The 24,171-nt window shown below is 37.2% G+C and overlaps 1 protein-coding gene across 2 annotated transcripts; it reads right to left on the bottom strand.

The window, feature by feature from the left end:
* Positions 1-232: 232 nt before the first annotated feature.
* On the bottom strand, positions 233-19,088 carry LOC135212291 (alpha-1,6-mannosyl-glycoprotein 2-beta-N-acetylglucosaminyltransferase-like). Of its 2 annotated transcripts, XM_064245721.1 has the most exons (9): positions 19,005-19,088; positions 10,073-10,545; positions 8,341-8,473; positions 7,516-7,692; positions 6,219-6,454; positions 5,338-5,442; positions 3,586-3,778; positions 2,091-2,305; positions 233-567 (listed from the first exon to the last, which is right to left on the bottom strand). In XM_064245721.1, exons 3-9 carry the CDS (start codon positions 8,440-8,442, stop codon positions 279-281), a joined length of 1,317 nt encoding a protein of 438 aa, XP_064101791.1. In that variant the 5' UTR covers positions 8,443-8,473; positions 10,073-10,545; positions 19,005-19,088; the 3' UTR covers positions 233-278. The 2 variants fall into 2 exon arrangements, with proteins under 2 accessions (XP_064101791.1, XP_064101796.1); XM_064245726.1 differs by lacking the exon at positions 5,338-5,442.
* Between the last annotated feature and the right edge of the window lie 5,083 nt (positions 19,089-24,171).

Genomic DNA, 24,171 nt, shown 5'->3' with positions numbered 1-24,171 from the left:
CATATATATATATATATATATATATATAATATATATATTATACTGTATATGTGTGATTATGCATGCATACATACATACATACATATATATATATTATATATATATATATATATATATATATATATACATTATTTATACTGCATATATGTGTGTATTATGCATGCATGCATGCATATATATATATATATATATATATATATATATATATATATATATATATATATGTAGTATGTTCGTTTTTATGAACTGAACAACCTAACCTAACTATCTCTTCTTCATCATCTTCCTTCTCTGGACTGCTGCAGGATTCTCCCTGGTCTAGGATTGAACCGCAGCCTTAGGAGAGTATCCTCGCTAGCCGTGCCGTTCCCAATGGCTTTGCAGAGCTGGCGATCACGCAGGTCCCCCCAACCGCCGTTGGGCCTCTTGAAAGGCGGGAGCTTCATGGAGAAGGGCAGTCGAGCGAAGGACTTCGGGAACAGAAAGTGGCGGTTGGCCCAGAATAAAGCCTTGGCTCTCATCACTGCTTTGGAGACGTCACAGCGGGCTTCCTTGATGTGAGTGCCGCTGAGGTGGGCAATGGAAGGAATTTGGTTGAGTTTGTTAAAGATTTATACCGGTTGGGTCAGTCCTCACTGGTCTTTCAGTATATTGTTAGTTTTGTATTGGTTGGGCCAACCTTCATTGGTCTGTCAGTTCATTGTTAAAGTTTTGTATTGGGTGGGTCAGTCTTCACTGGTATGTCAGCTTATTGTTACAGTTTTGGTGGGTCAGTCTTCACTGGTCTGTCACAGTACTGTTACAGTTTTGTATAGGGTGGGCCAGTCTTCACTGGTATGTCAGCTTATTGTTACAGTTTTCTATTGGTTGGGCCAACCTTCACTGGTCTGTCAGTTTATTGTTACAGTTTTGTATTGGGTGGATCATTGTTACAGTTTTGTATGGGGTGGGTAAGTCTTCACTGGTCTGTCAGTATTGTTACAGTTTTGTATTTATTGAGTAGGTCAGTCTTCAATGGTCTCTTAGCCTATTGTTACAGTTTCAGTCTTCACTGGTCTGTCAGTTCATTCTTACAGTTTTGTAATGGGTAGGTCTGCCTTCACTAGTCTGTCAGTCTATCGTTACAGTTCTGTATGGGGTGGGTCAGTCTTCACCGGTCATAGAATTAAAATAACTAATTCAATAGAGGTAACTGTGTTTTGAGTTTATCATGAAATTAGTTTAATTGTAGTAATTAGAGTTTGATGTTATGTCATTTTGTCGTGACTTCCTTAAATGAGGTACAAACAAGTTCATTTTAATAATTAAAACAAAATAAATAAATAAACTATTAGTATACATAGTTTCCTTTTTTTGGATAGTTCACAACTGTACTATATATTATCAAGAATTATATCTCAAAATTAATTGCAGAGAGAGAGAGAGAGAGAGAGAGAGAGAGAGAGAGAGAGAGAGAGAGAGAGAGAGAGAGAGAGAGCAACGCTGAGCCAGAAAGGGAAAATGCTACTAAAAAGACAACGGGCTGGAAAAACTACCCCAGTTAGGCACAATAAAACCAGTCGCCTAGCTGAGCAAAGAAGTCACCAAAAGCGCCTGGCTAAAATCATAGGAGAAAGCAAAACGTAATGAAGGAGAAAGTAAATTGTAATAAAGGAGAAAGTAAAATGTGATAATGGAGAAAGCAAAATGTAATGAAGGTGAAAGCAATGTGTGATAAAGTAGAAATTAAAATATAATAAGGAGAAAGCCAAATGTAATGAAAAAGAAAGCAAAATAGAATACGTAATAAATTAGAAATCAAAATGTCATGAAGGAGAAAGCAAAATGTGATAGAGAAAGCAATATGTGATAAATAAGAAAATGAAAATATATTAAGGGAGGAAGCAAATTGTAAAGGAGAAAGCAAAATATAATGAAAGAGAAAGCAAAACAGAATACGTGATAAATTGGAGAGCAAAACGTATTGAAGTAGAAAGCAAAATGCAATAAAGGAAGAAGCAAAATACAATGAAGGAGAAAGCAAAATGCAATTAAAGTGAGAGCAAAATGGAAAAGTTTTGCCCAGAGAAGGAGCTCTTTCTACCACCCACCAACTGCCAACGTGGACGACCCTGGTGACGTCTACAAACATGGCTGTGAGCTTGGGAAAGCAGCAAGTCTGGACGAGCCTGTTCATCGTCCAGTCCCAGTTGTAGTCGTCGAAGACGCAGAAGATCTCGCCGCAGGCTTTGATGCTGTTCCACGCGGACCTGTCCATGGCGAAGCCCATGTTCTGCTTCGTCACAACCCAGTCGCCTATACCGACCTGGTTTGGTGGGAAAAGTAGTTAAGTATACCTTAGTTTCACCAGACAACTGAACTGAATAACAGCTCTCCTAGGGTTGGCCCGAAAGATTAGATTCTCATTTACGTGGCTAGGAATCAATTGGTTATTTAGCAATGAGACCTACAGCTTATCTAACCAGATCACTGAGCTGATAAACAGTTCTCCTAGGGCTGGCCAAAAGGATTAGATTCTCATTTACGTGGCTAGGAATCAATTGGTTATTTAGCAATGGGACCTACAGCTTATCTAACCAGACCACCCACTGAGCTGATTAACAGCTCTCCTAGGGCTGGCCCAAAGAATTCATTTTTATTTGCGTGGCTAGGAATCAACTGGTTACTTAGTAGCAGGAGCTAAAGCTTTTTTGGGATCCGAACCACATTATATCGAGAAATTATTTTCTAATCACTAGAAATAAATTCTTCTGTTTCCACATTGGCGACAGCGGGGAGCAAACTCGGGCTACCAGAATGATAGGCGAGTACGTACCCCACTCGTCCAATGAGGAACTGGCTTGGTGGAAAGCCAAGCAACAACATGCGAGCGAGAGAGAGAGAGAGAGAGGGACCGTTGTCAGAGAACATGAGAAAGTGAGAGACCTGTCAGAGACAAAACTTAACATTTGTCTGATTTTGGCAAAATTTTGATAGGTTGGTACCCTGGGGGCTGGTAGTTGTTTCCTGAGTATCAGTTTACCTCTATCTATTTCAAAAGGTTACATGTTATTTCAACGTCCAAAATTATAGCTTTATTTCTCTAGATCCTAAAAACTGTGGTAAATTTGCCTCTAAAATCGTATTATTCTTGAAGCCACCTCTGTCTTTAATAGTATTTTGAAGAGAAATTTTTTTTATTATAATGTATGTCTTCAAAAGTAAAGCAATTACATTAAGGGACAATGGGATTTATGTAATGTGGATGCCAAACTATTTCTTGTAACAAATACGTGCTGTGTGACTTAATCTCTAAACCACAGCTTAAATATGTAATTTCAGCGGTGCCAACCTCTCCTTACCCTGCGAGGAACCAGCGTCCATTATCCGTAATGAAATAGTACCTGGAGGTTAATCAACTGTAGTGCGTTACACCCAGGGTGGTGAATGGAATGCACTAGCAAGTTTATCCCAAAAGAACAGGAATTCCACAGATGTCCTTGGTGTCACGCAGTGCTGGATGCAGTGGTGGAGAGAGAGTAGACATTCCAGAGGTTGGTGTGTGTGTGTGTGTGAGAGAGAGAGACAGAACAGGAATTCATTTACCATGTTCACACCGGAGCTAAGTTTTGGCTTGTAGTTTCCGAGACAAATGACACGACAATGGAAACACAAGCTGGTTCTACTTGTCACCAAAGCGTTCAGTACGTACAAGATGTCCGGCGCAACGAAATGATCTTCTTCGAGAAAGATTATCCATCCGTCCCACTGTTTACTTATCTGCAGGTCTTCAAAGACTCTGAAATAAGCAAGAAAAGAATGATGATGTGATTTTTGTATAAGAACGTACACAGGCACGTAAGGTGCACACATTCATTGCACTACGAAAAGTACATACACACTCCAACTTATCCACGAATGTAATAGAGGAACGTACTGCATTTCACAAGTGATATATGTGTCGACCGCCACTATTTGCGGACTCAGGATTCACGGATCCACACATTCGCTGATTTCTCTATGGACCTTATGTACCCATTATTCGTGGGAAATTCTCATATTCGCGGTATTCTTCCATGAGAAAAATCCACAAATTGCAGAACTTTTATATAACTTTTATGATTAAATGCATTTTTTGTGATAAAACCATTTAAAAAAACCAGGTATAAGCATTATTTGTTGGTTTTTCTTGAGACTGAACTAAAAATAATAGGCAGTTTTACGTACTTTATAAGGGTTCTAAGTATTTGCCGTTTCTAACTATTCGTATGGGGGGAGGGGGGTGGGGGGAGGGGGTGCGGGTCTGGTATGCATCACCCCACTGCAAATATGGGGTCCACTGTTTTTGTCTAGATATATATATATATATATTATATATATATCTATATATATATATATATATAATCTATTAGTATATATTATATATATATAATTAGACACATAATGTAATATATGTCAGCCTAGCTCTGTGGCACAGTAACTCCGGATATACTCAATCTCTCATTTTAGTTTGGGATTGTGACGTTCGTATAGTCTAACACTCCTCACCCTTGTAATGTTAGGCAAAACAATCAAGCAACATTCGTGAAAATGGAACATGAATGTTACAGGATTCCTCGGACGCTAAATGTCGAATGTACCAGTCATAAATGCATGTCTAGGTGACATTTAGATTAATGCTTAGTCTTGCTCTAAATGCATGGTTTTAAATGAGAGAGAGAGAGAGAGAGAGAGAAGAAAGGAGGAAGGGAAAGGAGGAGTTTTCTTTGGTTGGAACGAGAGAGAGAGAGAGAGAGAGATTATATAAAAAATATCCAACCTGTGAATGGTTTTAAATGAGAGAGAGAGAGAGAGAGAGAGAGAGAGAGAGAGAGAGAGAGAGAGAGAGAGAGAGAGAGAGAGATACAACCTGATGATTTAATGAAGAGAGAGAGAGAGAGAGAGAGAGAGATATAAAAAGATGAGAGGATGAGAGAGAGAGAGAGAGAGAGAGAGAGAGAGAGAGAGAGAGAGAGAGAGAGATAAAAATATGCAACCTGTAAATGGATTTAAATGAGGAGAGAGAGAGAGAGAGAGAGAGAGAGAGAGAGAGAGAGAGAGAGAGAGAGAGATTATATAAAGATATGCAACCTGCAAATGGTTTTAAATGAGAGAGAGAGAGAGAGAGAGAGAGAGAGAGAGAGAGAGAGAGAGAGAAATTATATCAAGATATGCAGGATGTAACACCTGCACGAATACCTACACGATTATAAAAAAAAAACATGCGAAATGCTCCAAGATACATTTGAGAGAGAGAGAGAGAGAGAGAGAGAGAGAGAGAGAGAGAGAGAGAGAGAGAGAGAGATTCTGCACCCTCACCTGTGTATTTTCCACCACCAGTGGTGTTTGATCTGCGTGAATCGTTCTTCCCTGTAATGACCGTAAGTGTCTGGCCACGCGGAGTTGTAACATCCCCGGTTCTTCCTGGAGAGATGTGAAGAAAGTTTCGTTTTCGTTTATTTCCTCTCTCTCTCTCTCTCTCTCTCTCTCTCTCTCTCTCTCTCTCTCTCTCTCTCTCTCTCTCTCTCTCTCTCTCCCCTATTACTCGCGTGTCCTTTAACCGTCACTCCTTTGGTGGAAACTTGCTTGTAAAGTAATTAGGCTTATAAAGCAATAATATTCGTAGTAATAAACATAGGCCTAGCAATAATAGTAAAATCACATCTTCTCATATCTATTTCAAGTTCCGCTTATCGAATGCATTTCAAATCTAACAAAAGAGAAAAAAATGAACACATCAGTACTCTTAATGATAATAATAATAATAACAATAATAATAATAGTAAATGAAAGGTAAGGCCATTAATAATAATAATAACAATAATATTGATAAATTAAAAATGATAATTTTTATTATTATTATATGGCCTTACCTTTCATTATCATCATAGGCCTAGTATTAATAATACTAGCTCAGCTTCATATATCACAGAGAGAGAGAGAGAGAGAGAGAGAGAGAGAGAGGAGAGAGAGAGAGAGGCAAAATTCACTTGTTACACAAGGTAAAGGCTTAGATATTACCTACTTTTTAGTTTAACCCCTAGTCGGGGTGGCTGTTTTCAACTCTGGTCACAAAACTGCAAACATGGGAGATTCTTGAAACTATTATGAATAACATGGAACTATAAAATGTTAAAAACTCTTACAGAACGGTCTTACAGCGTTTGACGGAGTACGAAACGTTGGGTATTGTAGCTTACCCTTTGGCGTTCCTCTCACAATCCTGGGGACCTCTTCCCGGGAACGTGTTAGGATAAAGTTGCACAGAAAACGGGAAGAACATCTGAAGGACTCTGAAGGAGGTGATGCTGCCCACGAAGTCGTTGATCGTCGGGTCCCAAAAGTCGTGACTTAGGATGACCAGGGACTCGTTGATTCCTTTCACTTTCCCTAGGCTCTCCACCAGGTACCTCAGGTTTTCGAGTCGCCTGTGAACCTTCGTGGTGGGGACAGATTGAAGGAGTTGGGTTAGTTCTTAGGGAGAGGTCTGCATGGATATATTGTTCATTAAAGAATATTTTTTTTTACTGAAAAATATAGAGGGTGTATGTGATGCAATACAGGTGAGATACCATGAGAAATTTACCTAAATGATGTGAGAAATTGGCTTTATTTTGTTTGTTTTTACACAGAAAAGCTACACAGGACGCCATGTTTAGTTAGGTCTAAACTTTGATGTTCATTACCAGCCCCTCAGGGATGAACGTAAATACTAAAACAAAAGGCGGCAAATTTCACCTGTACCTAGAATTACCGTAATTTGAATTATACCAGTTTTTGTCAAAAAATTGTTCATGTTTGATAACTTTACACACACACACACCCCATCTCGGAATGTTCTAAACCTCATCTGAAATATGTCAAACACATTAAAATCCCATCCCCTCGAAATATCTTTAGGATTGTTTCCTTGGTTTAAACTAACGAGAGAGAGAGAGAGAGAGAGAGAGAGAGCGAAAAGATAATTTCGGCCTGACAGCGAGAGAACCGTTGAATAAATGATATTCAAATCTTGTGTGGAGACTCAGCTGCCTTTTGTTAGAACCTCAGGGAATGAGGATGATAATGACACAGACGACATTGTCAAAATAGTGAAAATAAATAAATGAATGAATAAAACACATCATCATTTCAAACTCATGAACCACCGAACACAGAGACTTCAAATCTGAGACGCACCACTTGAGAAAGATTCCAACTTGACACGACAGCACAAAAGGAGTAGTACTACACCTTTTCCTCGTCATTGCATCAAGATGGCTGACGAACTACTACTGCAACCAGGAAATTCAATCGTTCACTGTTTCTAAAATATATAGCATGTGCCTGCCACACAAGGGCAGAGTTCGTAGAAGGGTATCAGCGTAGTCAAATTCACTCTGTTTCACCTTAAGTGGACTCTAAAACCAGATAAACATGAAAAATAACATGACGAACCGATCTGGGATCAGGTAAACACTTTCTATTGCCTAGACCGTGGTGCAGGTAAACACTCACCTGGACGATGAAGATACGCGTATCGTTCCCGACGGGGCCGAAGACATTCTCGTTTCGTATTAGTTGCCGATTGTTAATTTCTTGGACGTTCTTCTTAATCCGCTTGATTTCCTCTTCAATTTCAACGTCCTTGGAGGACCGGGTGGGTTTGGGAGCCGATTTTGAATGATCCTTGATCTACGGATCAAATTTATACGACAGATAGAATTACGAAGTCAAACACTTTTTAAAGTTATGTTGAGAACAAAGTAACAGATGTAAGGAAGTAATAGAAATGAACAAATATTCATTATACATTGAATACAATACAGAATAATGAATAAATGAGCAACAAAGAGAAAGTATGATGGTCGTAAAATAACAGTAAATAAATAAATAAATAAATAAATAGATAGATAAATGGAGATATCTTTTATTTATGCAATACTTTCATTAGAGGTGCAAGGGCTCATCGCAAAGTCCAGGTGGGAGTACATATTGCAGGCACTTATATCTCTTTGTCACTTAATACTTTACAAGTGTTACTTAATTCAAATGATTTGCTATAACAACTGGAATTTTCCACTATCCCAACCTTTTTCTCAGTATATTTTACTCACTTCTCGATTAAGTTATATATATATATATAATATATATATATATATAATATATATATATGTATATATATATACATACAGACATAATTCTCTCATTGCGCCGTATATACTCATGTATGTCAAAACGCCTAACTTGCACTGACCACAATACACACTGAAAACAGACGTACTATTGTGTACGATATAATAATAAAAGAAAAGAAAATTAAAGTTTAGACACATGCCAAACCTCTGTGTGAGATATTGTTGCCGTCGGGGCGATCGTTGAATTTAGTTTTCCGTGACTTTGGTTGCTGGAGACTCCCGCGTCGGTTGCTGTCGAAAAGTTCATTGGCTTGTGTTATACTGATGTCGTGTTCCACCTCAAAAGAAAAAACGTGTATATACTATATATATATATACTATATATATATATATATGATAATATCTATATATATATATATATATATATATTCTATATCATGTATATTTATTCCGGTATTATTATTGTTATTATTTACGTGGAACAAGCCTACTACAGGTACTATTAACTTTAAATTCAAGCTTTCAAAGAATATGGTGTTTATTTGAAACAGGTAACGGAAGGTAGATAATAGATAATACAGAATGAAGAGATCAGTTATTAGGAAAGAAAAAATAAATGAAAAAACTAATATACAAATAGTTGAAAATACGTAAATTCTAAAATACGGAGAGGATTGCTCTAGGGTAGCAATGTAATGCATCTTCGCTTGAACTTTTGGTGATCCAATTGCACATATCCACCGAAGAGGAGACCTTACCAGTGATGCCAACCCCTCTAACCCTACGCCCCCTACAAGAGACGAGAAATTACCCTACATAACTGAAAATGACCTAACATTCTGCGGGCATGGTATTAAATAAATCTTTAGATTATGTTTATATGCAATATCATGAATACTAATTAGAATATTGATCTAAACCTACCTTGTTACAATTAACCTACACTTGAAAATATTGCCCTGCTGTCTAGGATTTTGCCCATATTACCCTACGCGTAGGGCAATTACCCTACAGTTGGCAACACTGACTTGAGAAGTAGTCTATGGACCTTACGAACAAAACATAATTTCAGGGCGGTATCTGCTAACATTTTCATTAGATGTTTCTTAAAATAAAGTAGAGTCAAAAGTTACACCAAGTATAGGTAAAAGCTTCAGTCTCAGTCTCATTTATAGCGGAGTCCCATCCAGTACTAGACCTACTCATCAGTACGCAGTGTTTTCGTTTTACTGGAGTTGAGCCACATACCCCACCGAATACACACACACACATATTATAATATATTCTTTTTAATGCCAGTACCATATGAATCGTCGCCCAAGAACGCATGACTATAATTATACAAGTGTGGATACGTAAGACACGCACACGAGAGAGAGAGAGAGAGAGGAGAGGAGAGAGAGAGAGAGAGAGAGAGAGAGAGAGAGAGATTGTGTGTGCCTATGTATAAGGAGCAGCTCTGCTCGCTGGTTCTACACTGCCCTTAATACCAAATAAGTTCTCCGAGATCGATCCCACGAGGGAAACGGAATGAATGCCATAGCTCGTGGTTGGCATTCTACAAGGAATATATATATAGTATATATATATATATATATATATATATATATATATATATATATATATATATGTGTGTGTGTGTGTGTGTGTGTGTGTGTGTGTGTTCCATATAACATTAATTTAGTTTTAGTAACTGGCTTAATTTCGCAAAACTGGGCCTTTTGAATATTACAAATAGATAATCAAAATAATGAACCTTATCTTTCGTTGCAAGAATGTCTACCATCTGTTACGTACAGACTTACAGCATAGCAAATAATTAATTAGCTCTCTCGTAGTTTGCCGTGAATGGAAGCGTCCCATGTACTATATCATTTTCTTCTTTTATATAATATTAGTCCTTCCCAGAATACATACAAATGCTCCATAGAGCTTACCGCTTCACCGAAAACAGGTGTTATCTTCTGCCTTGTTGGGCCACCAGGCCCGTAAATGCTACGGTGTTCCGCATCTAAGGTCCCCTCCGATCCGTTTGTAGTCTCAGCTTTTTCGAAGTCTCCGTTTAAACCGTCCAGCCGCCCTTCCTCATAGGATCTCCCGTTGCTCCTCACGAACAGAAGGTTCCTGGCCTTCAAATATCCGTGAGGCTTCTCAATTTCGTCGATCTGGAAGTCGTTGAGGTCTCTTTCGACAGCTAGAAAGTCGAGTTGAATAGCTAAGACCAGCCACACCGTTAGGCAAATCGTGAAGTAGTAACGGAGGTGTTCCCTGAACGTCATCGCCTGTTACGTCGATTCGTTGACAGCACAATTGCAATTGGGAAATTATCTTAATCTGGATTTCTTTCGCTTAGATTAAACCTCATTGTCGGCCTTTTTCAGCAATGGCTAATTCTTGGCTTTATTCTTATCTGTAAAGAAAAATTAATTGGACAAGGTAAAGAGATGTGAACCTCTAGTACCATTAGAGCTTACAAGTTTAAGGTGCTTGTACTGCTATATATATGGATTTAGTCAATTATTTTTTACTAATCAGACTTCGCTAATAAGCTTCATTTCATATCCTACCTATATAAGCAATCTTTATATCCTCTATCGTATAATTTCTGTCGTTCTAAAACTGCAGATTTTATTAAATGTTCGCATATTTCGCGATAATTCTCACCCACGCTTCAAGTGGGGTGGCAGGTAAGTGTGCAGTTCTTATCGAAATTACAGATGTTAAAAAGGTCACGCTAAAGTTTTAATGCTAATGATCTTAACTCTGACTGACTTTTACAACCGTTTCCACATGCCAGCAACACTCCTGCATTTTTATCTTACTACTTCCCTCAGCGGTATATAGTACATTCACATCAACCGTGCATCTGATGTCTAGGGGCCCCAGGGTTGCCGTTTTGAGGAATTTCGTCGAATAGTGTGGCTTTCTGGTGACATCTGGCAACCCTCCGTGGCTTTTCCGACCACAGGCCACGTCGCTGTGGAATAAAATTCAACGGCACTGAAGAAAAAAATTCTTCACTTTGCCTTTTTATGTTTTATTTTTGCATCACTATATTTCTGCATGTGACAGATCTAAAATGAATGAGAAAACGTATAATTTACTGTATATCGATTTACAATATCATTGACCTCCTAAGTATGTGAAAAAACATTTGTTGAAAGTTTGTGAAGCACTCGCCTAAAAAGTGCCTTCATGAGCTGAGAGGACAGCGGAATTGAAGCTCACAAACGTTCGCTTCCGACTACGATTTCTTTGAAAATCAGAACTGCGTATGGTAACACTGCTAAAAGCCACTGTTGTGAAGAAAAAACGGCAACGCTTTAGGCCCGTCCCTTTCGACGCTCCTGATTGGCTGTTGATCAATCACAGGGCTGGAAAGTAAACTTTCAGTCTCTCGAGAGTGTTCACATATGCAGGATGTATGTTCCACCTTTCCTGAAGGATACGTCTTACAAAAGTGTCCCTCAGGAGAGGTGGAACATTCATCCTGCCTATGTGAACTCTCGAGAGAGACAGAGTTTTTCCAGCCCTATGATTGGCTTATCAACAGTCAATCGGGAGCGTCGTAGGGTTGATGTGAACCTAATACTGTAGCAATTCACATAGGCCTAACCATAATGCTTAGACCATACAAACTGACTGACCTATCATATATATATATATATATATATATAATATATATATATATATATATATATATTATATATATATATATATATATATATAAGCTCAGCAGCCAACTTTAACACAGGATGGGGTCATTTGTAAGTGGGATTTCAGTTTAATCCATGTAGAGACTAAATTTAGGTACAACCCTCACAAGCCTGGAACAGCTCATAAAGCCACTGTGTTGAATTCAATTGCAGACCCGCGAAACGAAAGCACTTGATAGCTTCTTTTTATTATTTTTTTAACACTTCCGTATATATTGCTAAATACACTTTGACAGGAACATCCATAGCACAGTCTCTTCTCACAATTCTATCTAGTCCATGTGTTCTGATACTTGTCGAATACTAACATGATGCAAACGAAGAATTCACTACCGATATATCTTGAATGATAACCGAGTGTTATCGCAATAAATTTGAAAGCTGCTGCCCAAAGGTCGCACTGCGTGAGCTTCTCTGGAAACTGACGGTGCTCGTTGACTCAACAGCACTAACAACCACAGCGGAATCAGCATGAAAACGAATTACCACCCACGCGTGACGACGTGGCACATGCATTGAGCATGTGTAACTCGGACCATTTCCCTAAGAACACTTGCATTTTTATAAGAACAAAAATCCTCACACTTTATATACAAGCCGATTTACGTCGATAACATACCTTTCTGAGCAAAAGAAAGACGAGCTTGTGTCAGTCTACTGACTACTCATATCAAAAGCAAACGAACCCTGGAATTTTCAATAATTCTCTCTCTCTCTCTCTCTCTCTCTCTCTCTCTCTCTCTCTCTTATTGGTATAGCCCAGGCTACAGATAGACCTAGGCCCACAGACTGTCCAGATAAAAAAAAATCGCTTTCATTCAAACTTTTATTATTCATTGCATGAAAATAAAAATAACTATTATGAGACTAACTTTGTATCGACATCCGTGAGCCCGAAAAATAACCCACTAGAACTCGAAGCTTTGACGATCGAAGATATCCTATGCCTAGGCCTAGGGTGACCACTGACCAGACGACCACCTCTTCGCTGTCTTCGGGAGCAGTGTTGCCAATTGGTATCTGTTTACCCTCCAAACTGGGTATAAGACTTACACAAATCCGTGGAAATAAGTGAAATTAGCGCATCTATTTGTAGTATATATACATATTAGAGCAATTTTATCATTATTGCATTACTATGACAACTAGAATTCATGGAAACAGTTTGTAAATGCATCGGTGTATGTGTGAAGCTCCACTAAATTGGCAACGATGTGCGGGGGATGTACTAATGTCCTCCTTTACGGAATTTGTCCGTCATGTGTCGCCCCATTGCATACGTAAATCCTAATAAACTGCTAATTGTTCAAAAATAAGAGTTTAAGATATTTTTTTTCGAAACCTCTAAGACTCTTGTAACAGCATATTGGTTAATGTCATTTAAAAAAAATACTATTCATAGAATCGTGTCTATAAGTTTCCTTTTCATGCTATCAAAGCACATATTTATATTTTTACTATTGAAAGTATACCACTTGCTGACTGAATCATTCCCCTTCATTTCAGATGTTTGTGTAATAAGTATATATGAGTAGGTGACCAAGCACCTGAGCTCCTCTCTCTCTGTCCCCTCCTCTCTCTCTCTCTCTCTCTCTCTCTCTCTCTCTCTCTCTCTATCTCTATATATATATATATCTTTATATATATATATATATATATTATATATATATATATATATATATATATTATATATATTGTGACAAAGTGCCAAGTATTTGGTTACTACACTTACCATTCATTAATTGTTACCTCACAACAGCCAGACACCTGAACCCTCATCACAGGTACTAAACGACTGAATACTCTAAAGGCAACGGTGATCCCTTACACAACTTACCAGTATTACAGAAAATCAGACTAAGTTCATCAAAACAGGTGTGAGGTAATCTTGTAAGTAATCAAATTAATCAAAGGGCATCACTCCATCAACAACTTTAAAAGTCTAAGTATTTCCCTGATTTCAAAAGTCCAAGTACTTCCCTGGTTCTAAGTCACTTCAAGTTAATTGAAGGAAAACAGATCAATTACCACTCTATGTTTCTACCTAGCATCAATATAATCATAATTAAATACTGGTGTAAAATAAAGAAAACACTTATAAAAATTTTAAATAAAAAAATTTATTATCTAACTCAAAATTTATATGTGAAATTCACAATATCAGGGAAAATTACTATTACTTGAAAACAAAGTAAAGTTCAATTAATTCTTGAATCAATTCAGTAAAATTAAATCAAAATTAAGTTATCACAAAATTCAAGAAAATTAATTCAATCAAAAGTTTTAAATTCAATTAAATGTGCAACAATTAAGTAATGAAAATAACTAAGTTAATTAAATTGTGAATGCAAATGAAAACACAGAAAAATGTGGAAAATACCAAAATTGCAAAAAGTACTAATCACACAGATAATAAAATAAAAACACACTTCAATAAGAAAATGGATAAATGCACCAAAAATAAACACTTCAATATGAAAATGGATAAATGCACTTCAAATGAAACAAACACAAAACACAAAAATTTGCAATGTGTAAAAATGTAAATAGTTTCTCTCAAACCATTGTACTAATAGTTATTAGTTCTCTAAACCATTGTAACCAATAGTTATTAGTTTTTACCAAACCACCGACTATTAGTTATTAGTTGCAACTAATAAAAATATAACACACTTTACCTTGGTATACCAACTTCTTTCTTCAAAAAAATTCACCAATTCACAAAAGTAGGCGCCGTTACACACACTTGTAAAATGTTTGTTCAGATTCCACAAAAAACACTAAATAACACTAAATAAACTCTAAGAAATATCAAATCTGAAATCTAAAAGTTACGAGTGACCATTTTACGTTACGTTAATATCAATTATGGCGAGAGAGAGAGAGAGAGAGAGAGAGAGAGAGAGAGAGAGAGATGTCTGAACAGAACGCAGTTTTAAGATGCAATGAAATTCTCTTCCTTAAGGAAACTGGACAATGGAGATGACACAAAACGTTTTGGGCAATAATTCTTTCTAGAAGCTTCCAAATCTGACGCAACTTTACAGATAAAATGGGAAATCTGCACGTGGTTTTCAGCAAAGACGAACGTGTATGAAACCATTCTGTTCAACAAAGACACGTACTCGACGAAACAGACTCGAGCAAAAGTCACTATCAAACGTGAAGACAGAATTCCCAAAACTCAGCAAAGACCTCGAGGTCTCTAATCAAACGTGTTGACAGGTTTTGAAAAACAACTCTAGTTTCGAACGGACAAAGATATTCTCTCTCTTTTCATACTACGTTATATACTCTTTTTATATTATGTTATGCGAAATCTGAACACATATTTTAAAACATCCTAATTCTAAGCTAGCTAGGAATCGGAAAAAATGTTGCCAAACTCTACATAACATTTTATACAGTCTAAGAGGGGATATATGTATTTTGAAAGTAGCAATATATAATATATATATATATATATATATATATATATTAATATAATATATATATATACATATATATATATATATATATATACTATATATATATATATATATATATATATATGCACATATGGCTGGCTATGCTTATGCATAGCATATAGGTAAGACTTGTTAATTGATATGGGTGACCACCTTTTCATATCTCAAATATGTGGTTACCCTACGACTAAGCCAGATATTTAATTTTACTGGCCTTCTGTTTGGCACATTTTGCATTTCATAACAGTCAAAATGACTTGCTTATTATAACCATTATTCATTCTAAGAGTCGTTCCAATGCTTTACATTACAGAAAAAAATAATAATAATAAGTCTAGGCTAGCCAATCATGACGCATATACGTCATCAAAACGCCAAGGATGAAGAGATATATAAAGTCTCGAGATGTATACTAGTACTTGCACCAGCCCTGTTGTCTGCCATGCCCTTAGGTTAGGTTAGGTTTGTTCGAAAGGGCGTCTTTAGAAAATCTGGGTGTGGGAAAAGTCCTAATGAGTTTTAAAGATAAGGGCGGCCCGCGCTTTTTCAGGGAAGGTAGTACTACTTGGTTACAGTTGGGGATTATGTAGACGGGACCTCAATACGTTTCCCGATAAGTTATTTGGCCAAATACTCCCGGAATTGCCGAATCATTGGGCTATTATAACGATTTGTACGCTCAAGCAAATATTATGCAAACAAGCAAAGTATTCTGAAAAGAAAACTGATATACTGCTGGCATGCATCGCCTTCCACCAAGCAGCGTTACCATACCTGTTTCTATCAGCTTTCCCAAGTTTCAATTCAGTGGCGGATTAAAAGGGGGGTAGGGGTGTGGGGGTTGGCACCCGGTAGTGCCCCCCCACCCATGGATATGAACATTATAACATTTGCTTAGTTAATGTTTATCTCAACAACTGTACAACCAAATAAACGATAACAACAACTATTACAGTGTTTATATACACATGTGTGCATACATATATGAATATTGATATACGTGTACCGTGCGTGTGTACATGTGTATAGATATATAATATATTAAATTATATATATATATATATAGATATCCCTATATGATAACCCCTAACTGCGGCCTCTTCCACCAAGGGAAGATAGAGAACAATATTCCACTCCATTTGGAATATTATACCTCTACTCGTGTAATTTACATGCGAGAGTTCTTTGAGTGTAAGAATTCTGATGTATTACTGAATGAATGTTTGTATGTAAATCACAGAATTCGTACGATAAGGGAAACATTGATTTGAGACGATTACGAGATAGCTATAATAGAATCCAGTGTGTGTGGTGAGATCCTCAGTGAAACGTGTTACAATACGTCTTGTGTGTGGCTTTTCCGCCGCCCCGACCAACCGCTCCCCCCCCCCCCCCCCCCGCCCCCTTACACTTGTCAGGTGTGGAATTACAGTCTTTTATGATCTGAATGTTTATCGGTATTGTCCCTTGAGAATATACTACGTAATGTGATTTTTACCCAAATGAGTTTTGAAGCCATTCCTGCCTTGAAACTTGTCAGTACTATCTCTGTTTTTATCTACGTGTAATTTCTAATATTTACTATGTAGCCTGTCAGCCCTTTGTCAATGGCTTGGAAATAAAGTCGAAACCGGTCAGGACCTACACGCCGTCTCATATTTCTCACCTGCGGCAGTGTGTGTGTGTGATAAACGAATCACGTGTTAAAGTTATTACAATCATAAATGTACACACACACACACACACACACACACACACACATATATATATATATATATATATATATATATATATATAATATATATATTAAACTGAACCACGAGAATATGAAACGTAATTGCCGCCAATGGGACTTAGCCATATCTTTATTATAGATATGGTTTTACGAGTCATTGTTAACACGGTGGCAAGTAAGAGAGTAAAAAACCACACCCACCGCTCCCTCACCCCCCCCCCCTCCCCCATGCCAACCCCACACACAATATCTGAGATATTGGAAGGAATGACACCAATAGGTAGGAGAGTATTGCTTCTTGTCAAAGTTCTTCGAATACACACACACACAAACACACACACACACACACACACACGCATATATATATATATATATATATATATATATATATATATATAATATACTATATATATATATATATATATATATAGGCCTAGGCTGCAGTATAAACAGAGCAATGTCATTATTTTCATACGTTCGATTCATCTCCGTAGATATTTCTTGTTGATAAAGTATGCTGTTTAACTAATTTATTTATATATACATACACACACACATACATATATATTAAATAATCAGATTTCATATTTATTTACAAAAAAAAAAATTCAAAGCTCTGTAATTGCGCAAGAGGTTCATTGACGTCAGTATACCCCTTTACCGAGAACAAATGTTTGCAGATGCTGTTGGTGCTGACCTGAATAGCCTATCTACCTCGCGGGGGCGGGGGCTGGGGGGCCGCTAGGTAACTCATCAAATGCAGAAATAAACGTTCATCATTTTATCCACCAGTATTTGGTCTTAAATTTAAAGCGCATTATTTCTCAGTCAGAATTACACAAAGATTGGCTAAATTTGCATTTCAAATTTTTAAACTGCAGGTTCTCCCGACCTATTTGAGATATATCTAAACTAAGTATTTCGCCCAGTTTTTCCATCTATCTCTCTAGGTCTAGAATATGTAATGAAATAAAGTTTTTTTTTTCAATTTCATTCGTTCGCTTTTCAGTGACGTTAATTTCTAATGCAATCTCATCTATATTTGGGGCCAAACCAGTTCTGCATCACTCGTCTATCACGCTAATTCAGTTTTGCAAGCAACACTACCTAGCAAATACGTAAAAACTCTTTAACGTGGAGACAATCCGGTTCTCCAAAATTATTTCTTATGAGGAATTAAGCCAATTTTGCAACACCAGCTCTAATGTGGAGTTGAATGAATTTTGCAACACTATCTTGTAAGAGGGGCTGAGCCAATTCTGCAACACTCTCTTTATGTGGAGTTACAGTACCTCTGCAACACTATCTTGTCATAAGTGGGGCTACGCTAATTCTGCAACACTGTATCTTATGTAGGCCTAAGGCAATTTCTGCTTCACTACTGTTATGTGCAACTGAAAACAAAGCAAAGAGATGACACTAATGATACCGAATGTATTGCAACAAAGAAATTATGCATTCACTCTCAACAGAAGACAATAAATAATAATCAGTTCAATATTATTCAGCATCAACTTTCACAATTCAATTTTGGAGCGTCTTCTTTCAGCCTTCTTTTGACTTATCAGTTCCATCTTTTTTTTTTTTTTTGGAGATTGGAGTTCACAGTCTTTTTAAATTACAAAGTTCTTTCAATTTTTTTTTATTATATGTCCTCAATTTCTACCCGAGTACAAATACTCTTATCACTGTCAATAGCAAAACTGAATAGGTCTAGTAACTCTTCCTCACACTAAACATTCGAATAGGTCACTCGCTATTTCGTATCTTTGAAATCACTTCGAAATAAGACGAAAGCATAATAATAATAATAATAATAATAATAATAATAATAATAATAATAATAATAATAATAATAATAATAATAATAATAATAAATCAACGGCGTCACACGCAATTCTTTTTCGCAACCCTCCAAGTATGAGACTAAGAACACAAAGATCATGTATACTCTGCCATAGTCCGGCTTATTCCTATTTCCGCAATACAGTCGCTACTGTAACCGGCCGAGTCGCCTGAATCTCTCCAACAAGACATTCGCTAACAAAACACTTGTTACGACGCACCTGTTGCATATATGAACAAATGCCACGGAAACTCGCTTTCTGGGGAACACATTACTATACTTAAAAACGGTTTAACCAGACCACTGAACTATCAGGTTTCATAGGGTTGGCACGAAGGTCATATGGCGTAGTGATGAATGATGATGATGATGATAGATTAAGCCAGCCTTATGCTGGCACGGGCTCTTGCTCTTCAGCTGCCCGTAACAGTGATGAATGTATGAAAACATTTGTTCATGTTTCCATACATACACATAGTCAAAAAAAAAAAAAAAACCTTGGAATATTTTTCAGAATAACTTTTTAAACTTTTTAAAATTCATTAATCGTCCTAAATGTTTTTATTTTAATGATTTGCTTATTTGTTTTTACATTTAAAAAAAAATAAATTACAGTTCTCCATGAATATTAAAATTGGAATGCTTGAAAATGTAGAAGATTCTGACTAAATTCCCCTCGTCGATTTATTTCCAAAAGTTGACAATCGCTGTTGGTTTATTCGAAGTCGCGTGAGTGAGCATAATACGTTATGTAATCATAGTACCATATCGGGCAAGTGGGTGACGATGGGTCTATTCCAGCTCGAATGAATAAACGAACCCCGTGACCGACTTCAGGATTTCTCCCATACCCTCGCATCTGGGTCTATGGCTTTGTAGTGACGAAAGGATTGAAGAATTATAGATGCTAAGAGAACACTGTGATTATTACAGTTATACAAATCAGCGGATTTAAATGTCGGTAACTGTCCACCATTGACTCCGAAGTTTCCGTCATCGTTGCTATTTATTTTCCTCTAGATCTCAGATTCTATACGATAAATAAAGCGCTTTTTTAGATGTGACCTAAATTCTTATAAAAGAACACTTAGAGATTTAGGTCATATCTGATAAAGCGCTCGAGTTATCGTATAATCTGATATCTAAAAGAAAATGAGCAGCTATAACTAAACTGCCTCCTTGAGGGAAAAAAAACTGGTCACCGTAAAAAATATTGGTGGAAATAATTGACAACCACAGAAGTACCAATCGGGAAATATAAAACATGGACCTTTCCATTAACATTTAATCTTATAGATTGGTCAGGATCAAGTATATTTGGGGTCTAATCACTAAATAGCAGGGTAGTACCACAGATATAAAAGCCTAGATGCCGCATCGGCCGCTATCTGAATAGGCTGGCGCACGTCATCAGGCCCGCCATCTTGGCGCGGTAATTCAAACAATGCAGCAGGCTGCAGTATATGACGTTTTTTCGCCACTATTCGCTTAATATTGCACGGATTTTCTTGTCTGATGGTTCGTTGCAAAGCTTACATAATTCCCTACAAGGATCTAATAAAATAAAGTTGTTCCTTATTGTTTGAAAGTTAACTTACAATGACTTTGTTTTAGCAGGTAGGGGGAAGGGGGGCTAGTTGTACACAAATGTTAATATCTACCCATAACTATTGCTGTAAACAATAATTTGAAATGCTGTGATAAGACAGATTACTAAAGTAGGCTTACAGCTATGGATCTGTGCAACTTAAGTAAAATCTTTCTCTCGAAGTGCTCTGTTAAAAAATCCCCCAATATAATTTTTGGCACAGGCCTACAAGTTTAAGTCATAAAACTGTAGGGTTGAGCCTAAAATAAACTACAGTAGGCCCTAGAATAACTAGGATTTCTGTTTAAAAAATATCCACAATTATATATAAAAATATATTTCTATGTAAAAATATAAAACAAAGACTTTCGAACACTTGAACGGTGTTCCTCATCAGTGTGACGTTAAAATGTAATGAAGAGGATAGTTTCCCTCCGAAGAGCATCTAAAAAGGTGGGCGGGGCGAGAAAATAACAACAGCCCATCGTCGAAGTGCTGGTTCGTGTTTTACGTAATCCCAATCTCAACAGGCAGTTGCGCCAACCTCCTCGATCTCCGAACCTGCGAAGTTGCTCCTACTTGTACTGCATAGGTGCCATAGTCGGAAACATCCGGTGGGACGTCGGCTATCTGGAGAGAGAGGGGAAGAGGAAGCAGAGCATCAGGGTTCACATGGTCAACGTCAGTTTTAAAAATAAATTCTTTTAAGTATTGTCTGGCAATGAAACTGTTTATAAAAGGGTCTTCATTGGTAAACGACTTATTATCCTCAAAAGATATTCCCATGTTTATAGCGGCGCCTTCAACTAGTCTTCTCACGTGAGAATCCTCGCTTTTAAAAATAATTTGTGCACCATCCCAATTAATTCCGTGGTCTAAATTAAAACTGTGAGCCACCAAAGCGCTGCCCTGTGCATGAAGATCATAGGCCCTTCTGTGTTCCCTTAATCTGACCTCTAATTCCCTACCACTTTCCCCGTAGTAACAACCACTGCAATCCTGACAAGGAACCTTGTAAACACCGTTATTTCTCTTGGTACTGTTATTATTCTTTGTAAGAGCTTTTGCCAAAGTGTTTTTGTAAGTATAAACTATTTCTATGTCCTTTTGGTGCTTATTTATATAATCACCTACTTTTGAGATTACATCGTGAAAGGGCAATGATACACGTTTCTTGACTTTCATTTCCTTATTCTCTTGACCAATGTAAAACTTCTTTTTAGCTCGGCTAATTGCGTCAGTAATAAAATGTTCTGGGTACTTTAAGGACCTAAAAGTGTCTACGACATGTTTGAGTTCTCCGTCTAGAAATGCGGGGTCACATATGCGAAGGGCCCTTAAAACAAAACTCATAATTACATTCCTTTTAACTTGTTGTGAGTGGTGGGAAAAATAATGAATATAATTTTCTTTGTTGGTAGCTTTTCTAAAAACTGAAAATTTAAAAGAGTTACTGTTTACATCCCTATGAATTAAAACATCTAAGAAAGAATTCTTACCATCAACCTCTTTTTCTACTGTAAATTTTATCGAATCGACAACGTTGTTGGCAGTATTCAGTAAGCAATCTAAAGCTACGTCGTCGCCGTAAAAAACAATAAATATGTCGTCTACATATCTCACCCACAGAGCAGGCTTACAGTTGGGGTTACATCTCTCTAATATTTCAACTTCTATGAACTCCATGCACAGGTTGGCTAAAACTGGTGACAATGGTGAACCCATGGAAACACCAGCCTTTTGTTGGAAGTATTCATCATTAAAAGTGAAAATGGTACAATCAACACATTATTCTTAAACAAAGCTTAATTGGAAAGGAATTTGAGGTTTTGCATAAACGACATCGAGAAGCCCTAATTTGTCTTTTTAAAAATAAGGATATTATGGTTGTAAAAGCTGACAAAGGAGGTTCTACAGTAGTTATGAATAAACGAGATTACTTGAATAAGGCTTACCAGTTATTAAACGACACTAATACCTATATAAAATTAACTAACCCTCCCATCATTGCAAAAACTCAGCAGGATTTCAATCGAAAAATTAAAAAGATCGCAAATTCTTTGCAGGACCCCGCCCATAAAGAGCTTATCTTGTCAAAAATCTCTGGAAAAATCCCTAGTTGGCCATATTTTTATGGCTTGCCTAAAATACACAAAGTAGGTACTCCCCTCCGTCCAATAGTTGCCACTTGTAATGCCCCACAGAGTGTTCTTGCTTCACGGTTAGCTAAGTCCCTTAGTTCATTACTCGGCACCATCTCTGATGCTCACTTAATACACTCCTCCCATTTCATTGACAGATTAAGGTGTTTTAACCGTACCGATGGTAGGATGATTAGCCTCGATGTCACATCCCTATTTACAAATGTTCCTCTTGACTATGTTTTGGAAAATCTAAAGAAGAGACATGAAGAAGGGACTATCAACTTTCCTATTCCTTGCGACCAGTTTCTAGACTTGGTTAGAATCTGTGTTGATTGTACCATTTTCACTTTTAATGATGAATACTTCCAACAAAAGGCTGGTGTTTCCATGGGTTCACCATTGTCACCAGTTTTAGCCAACCTGTGCATGGAGTTCATAGAAGTTGAAATATTAGAGAGATGTAACCCCAACTGTAAGCCTGCTCTGTGGGTGAGATATGTAGACGACATATTTATTGTTTTTTACGGCGACGACGTAGCTTTAGATTGCTTACTGAATACTGCCAACAACGTTGTCGATTCGATAAAATTTACAGTAGAAACAGAGGTTGATGGTAAGAATTCTTTCTTAGATGTTTTAATTCATAGGGATGTAAACAGTAACTCTTTTAAATTTTCAGTTTTTAGAAAAGCTACCAACAAAGAAAATTATATTCATTATTTTTCCCACCACTCACAACAAGTTAAAAGGAATGTAATTATGAGTTTTGTTTTAAGGGCCCTTCGCATATGTGACCCCGCATTTCTAGACGGAGAACTCAAACATGTCGTAGACACTTTTAGGTCCTTAAAGTACCCAGAACATTTTATTACTGACGCAATTAGCCGAGCTAAAAAGAAGTTTTACATTGGTCAAGAGAATAAGGAAATGAAAGTCAAGAAACGTGTATCATTGCCCTTTCACGATGTAATCTCAAAAGTAGGTGATTATATAAATAAGCACCAAAAGGACATAGAAATAGTTTATACTTACAAAAACACTTTGGCAAAAGCTCTTACAAAGAATAATAACAGTACCAAGAGAAATAACGGTGTTTACAAGGTTCCTTGTCAGGATTGCAGTGGTTGTTACTACGGGGAAAGTGGTAGGGAATTAGAGGTCAGATTAAGGGAACACAGAAGGGCCTATGATCTTCATGCACAGGGCAGCGCTTTGGTGGCTCACAGTTTTAATTTAGACCACGGAATTAATTGGGATGGTGCACAAATTATTTTTAAAAGCGAGGATTCTCACGTGAGAAGACTAGTTGAAGGCGCCGCTATAAACATGGGAATATCTTTTGAGGATAATAAGTCGTTTACCGATGAAGACCCTTTTATAAACAGTTTCATTGCCAGACAATACTTAAAAGAATTTATTTTTAAAACTGACGTTGACCATGTGAACCCTGATGCTCTGCTTCCTCTTCCCCTCTCTCTCCAGATAGCCGACGTCCCACCGGATGTTTCCGACTATGGCACCTATGCAGTACAAGTAGGAG

This window comes from Macrobrachium nipponense, chromosome 19 (genome assembly GCF_015104395.2).
Source record: "Macrobrachium nipponense isolate FS-2020 chromosome 19, ASM1510439v2, whole genome shotgun sequence".
Taxonomy (NCBI): Eukaryota; Metazoa; Arthropoda; class Malacostraca; order Decapoda; family Palaemonidae; genus Macrobrachium; species Macrobrachium nipponense.
Note: the sequence above shows the minus strand (reverse complement) of the source record. Positions and strands in the feature narration are given on the sequence as shown.

Bases quoted from the DNA above. Each gene is read 5' to 3' on its own strand.
- LOC135212291 (XM_064245721.1), bottom strand. From the start codon at position 8,442: ATGAACTTTTCGACAGCAACCGACGCGGGAGTCTCCAGCAACCAAAGT. The intron at 6,455-7,515 runs GTGAGTGTTTAC...CCCACCACGAAG, and splicing joins CGCGTATCTTCATCGTCCAG to GTTCACAGGCGACTCGAAAA. The intron at 5,443-6,218 runs GTAAGCTACAAT...ACATCTCTCCAG, and splicing joins TGTGAGAGGAACGCCAAAGG to GAAGAACCGGGGATGTTACA.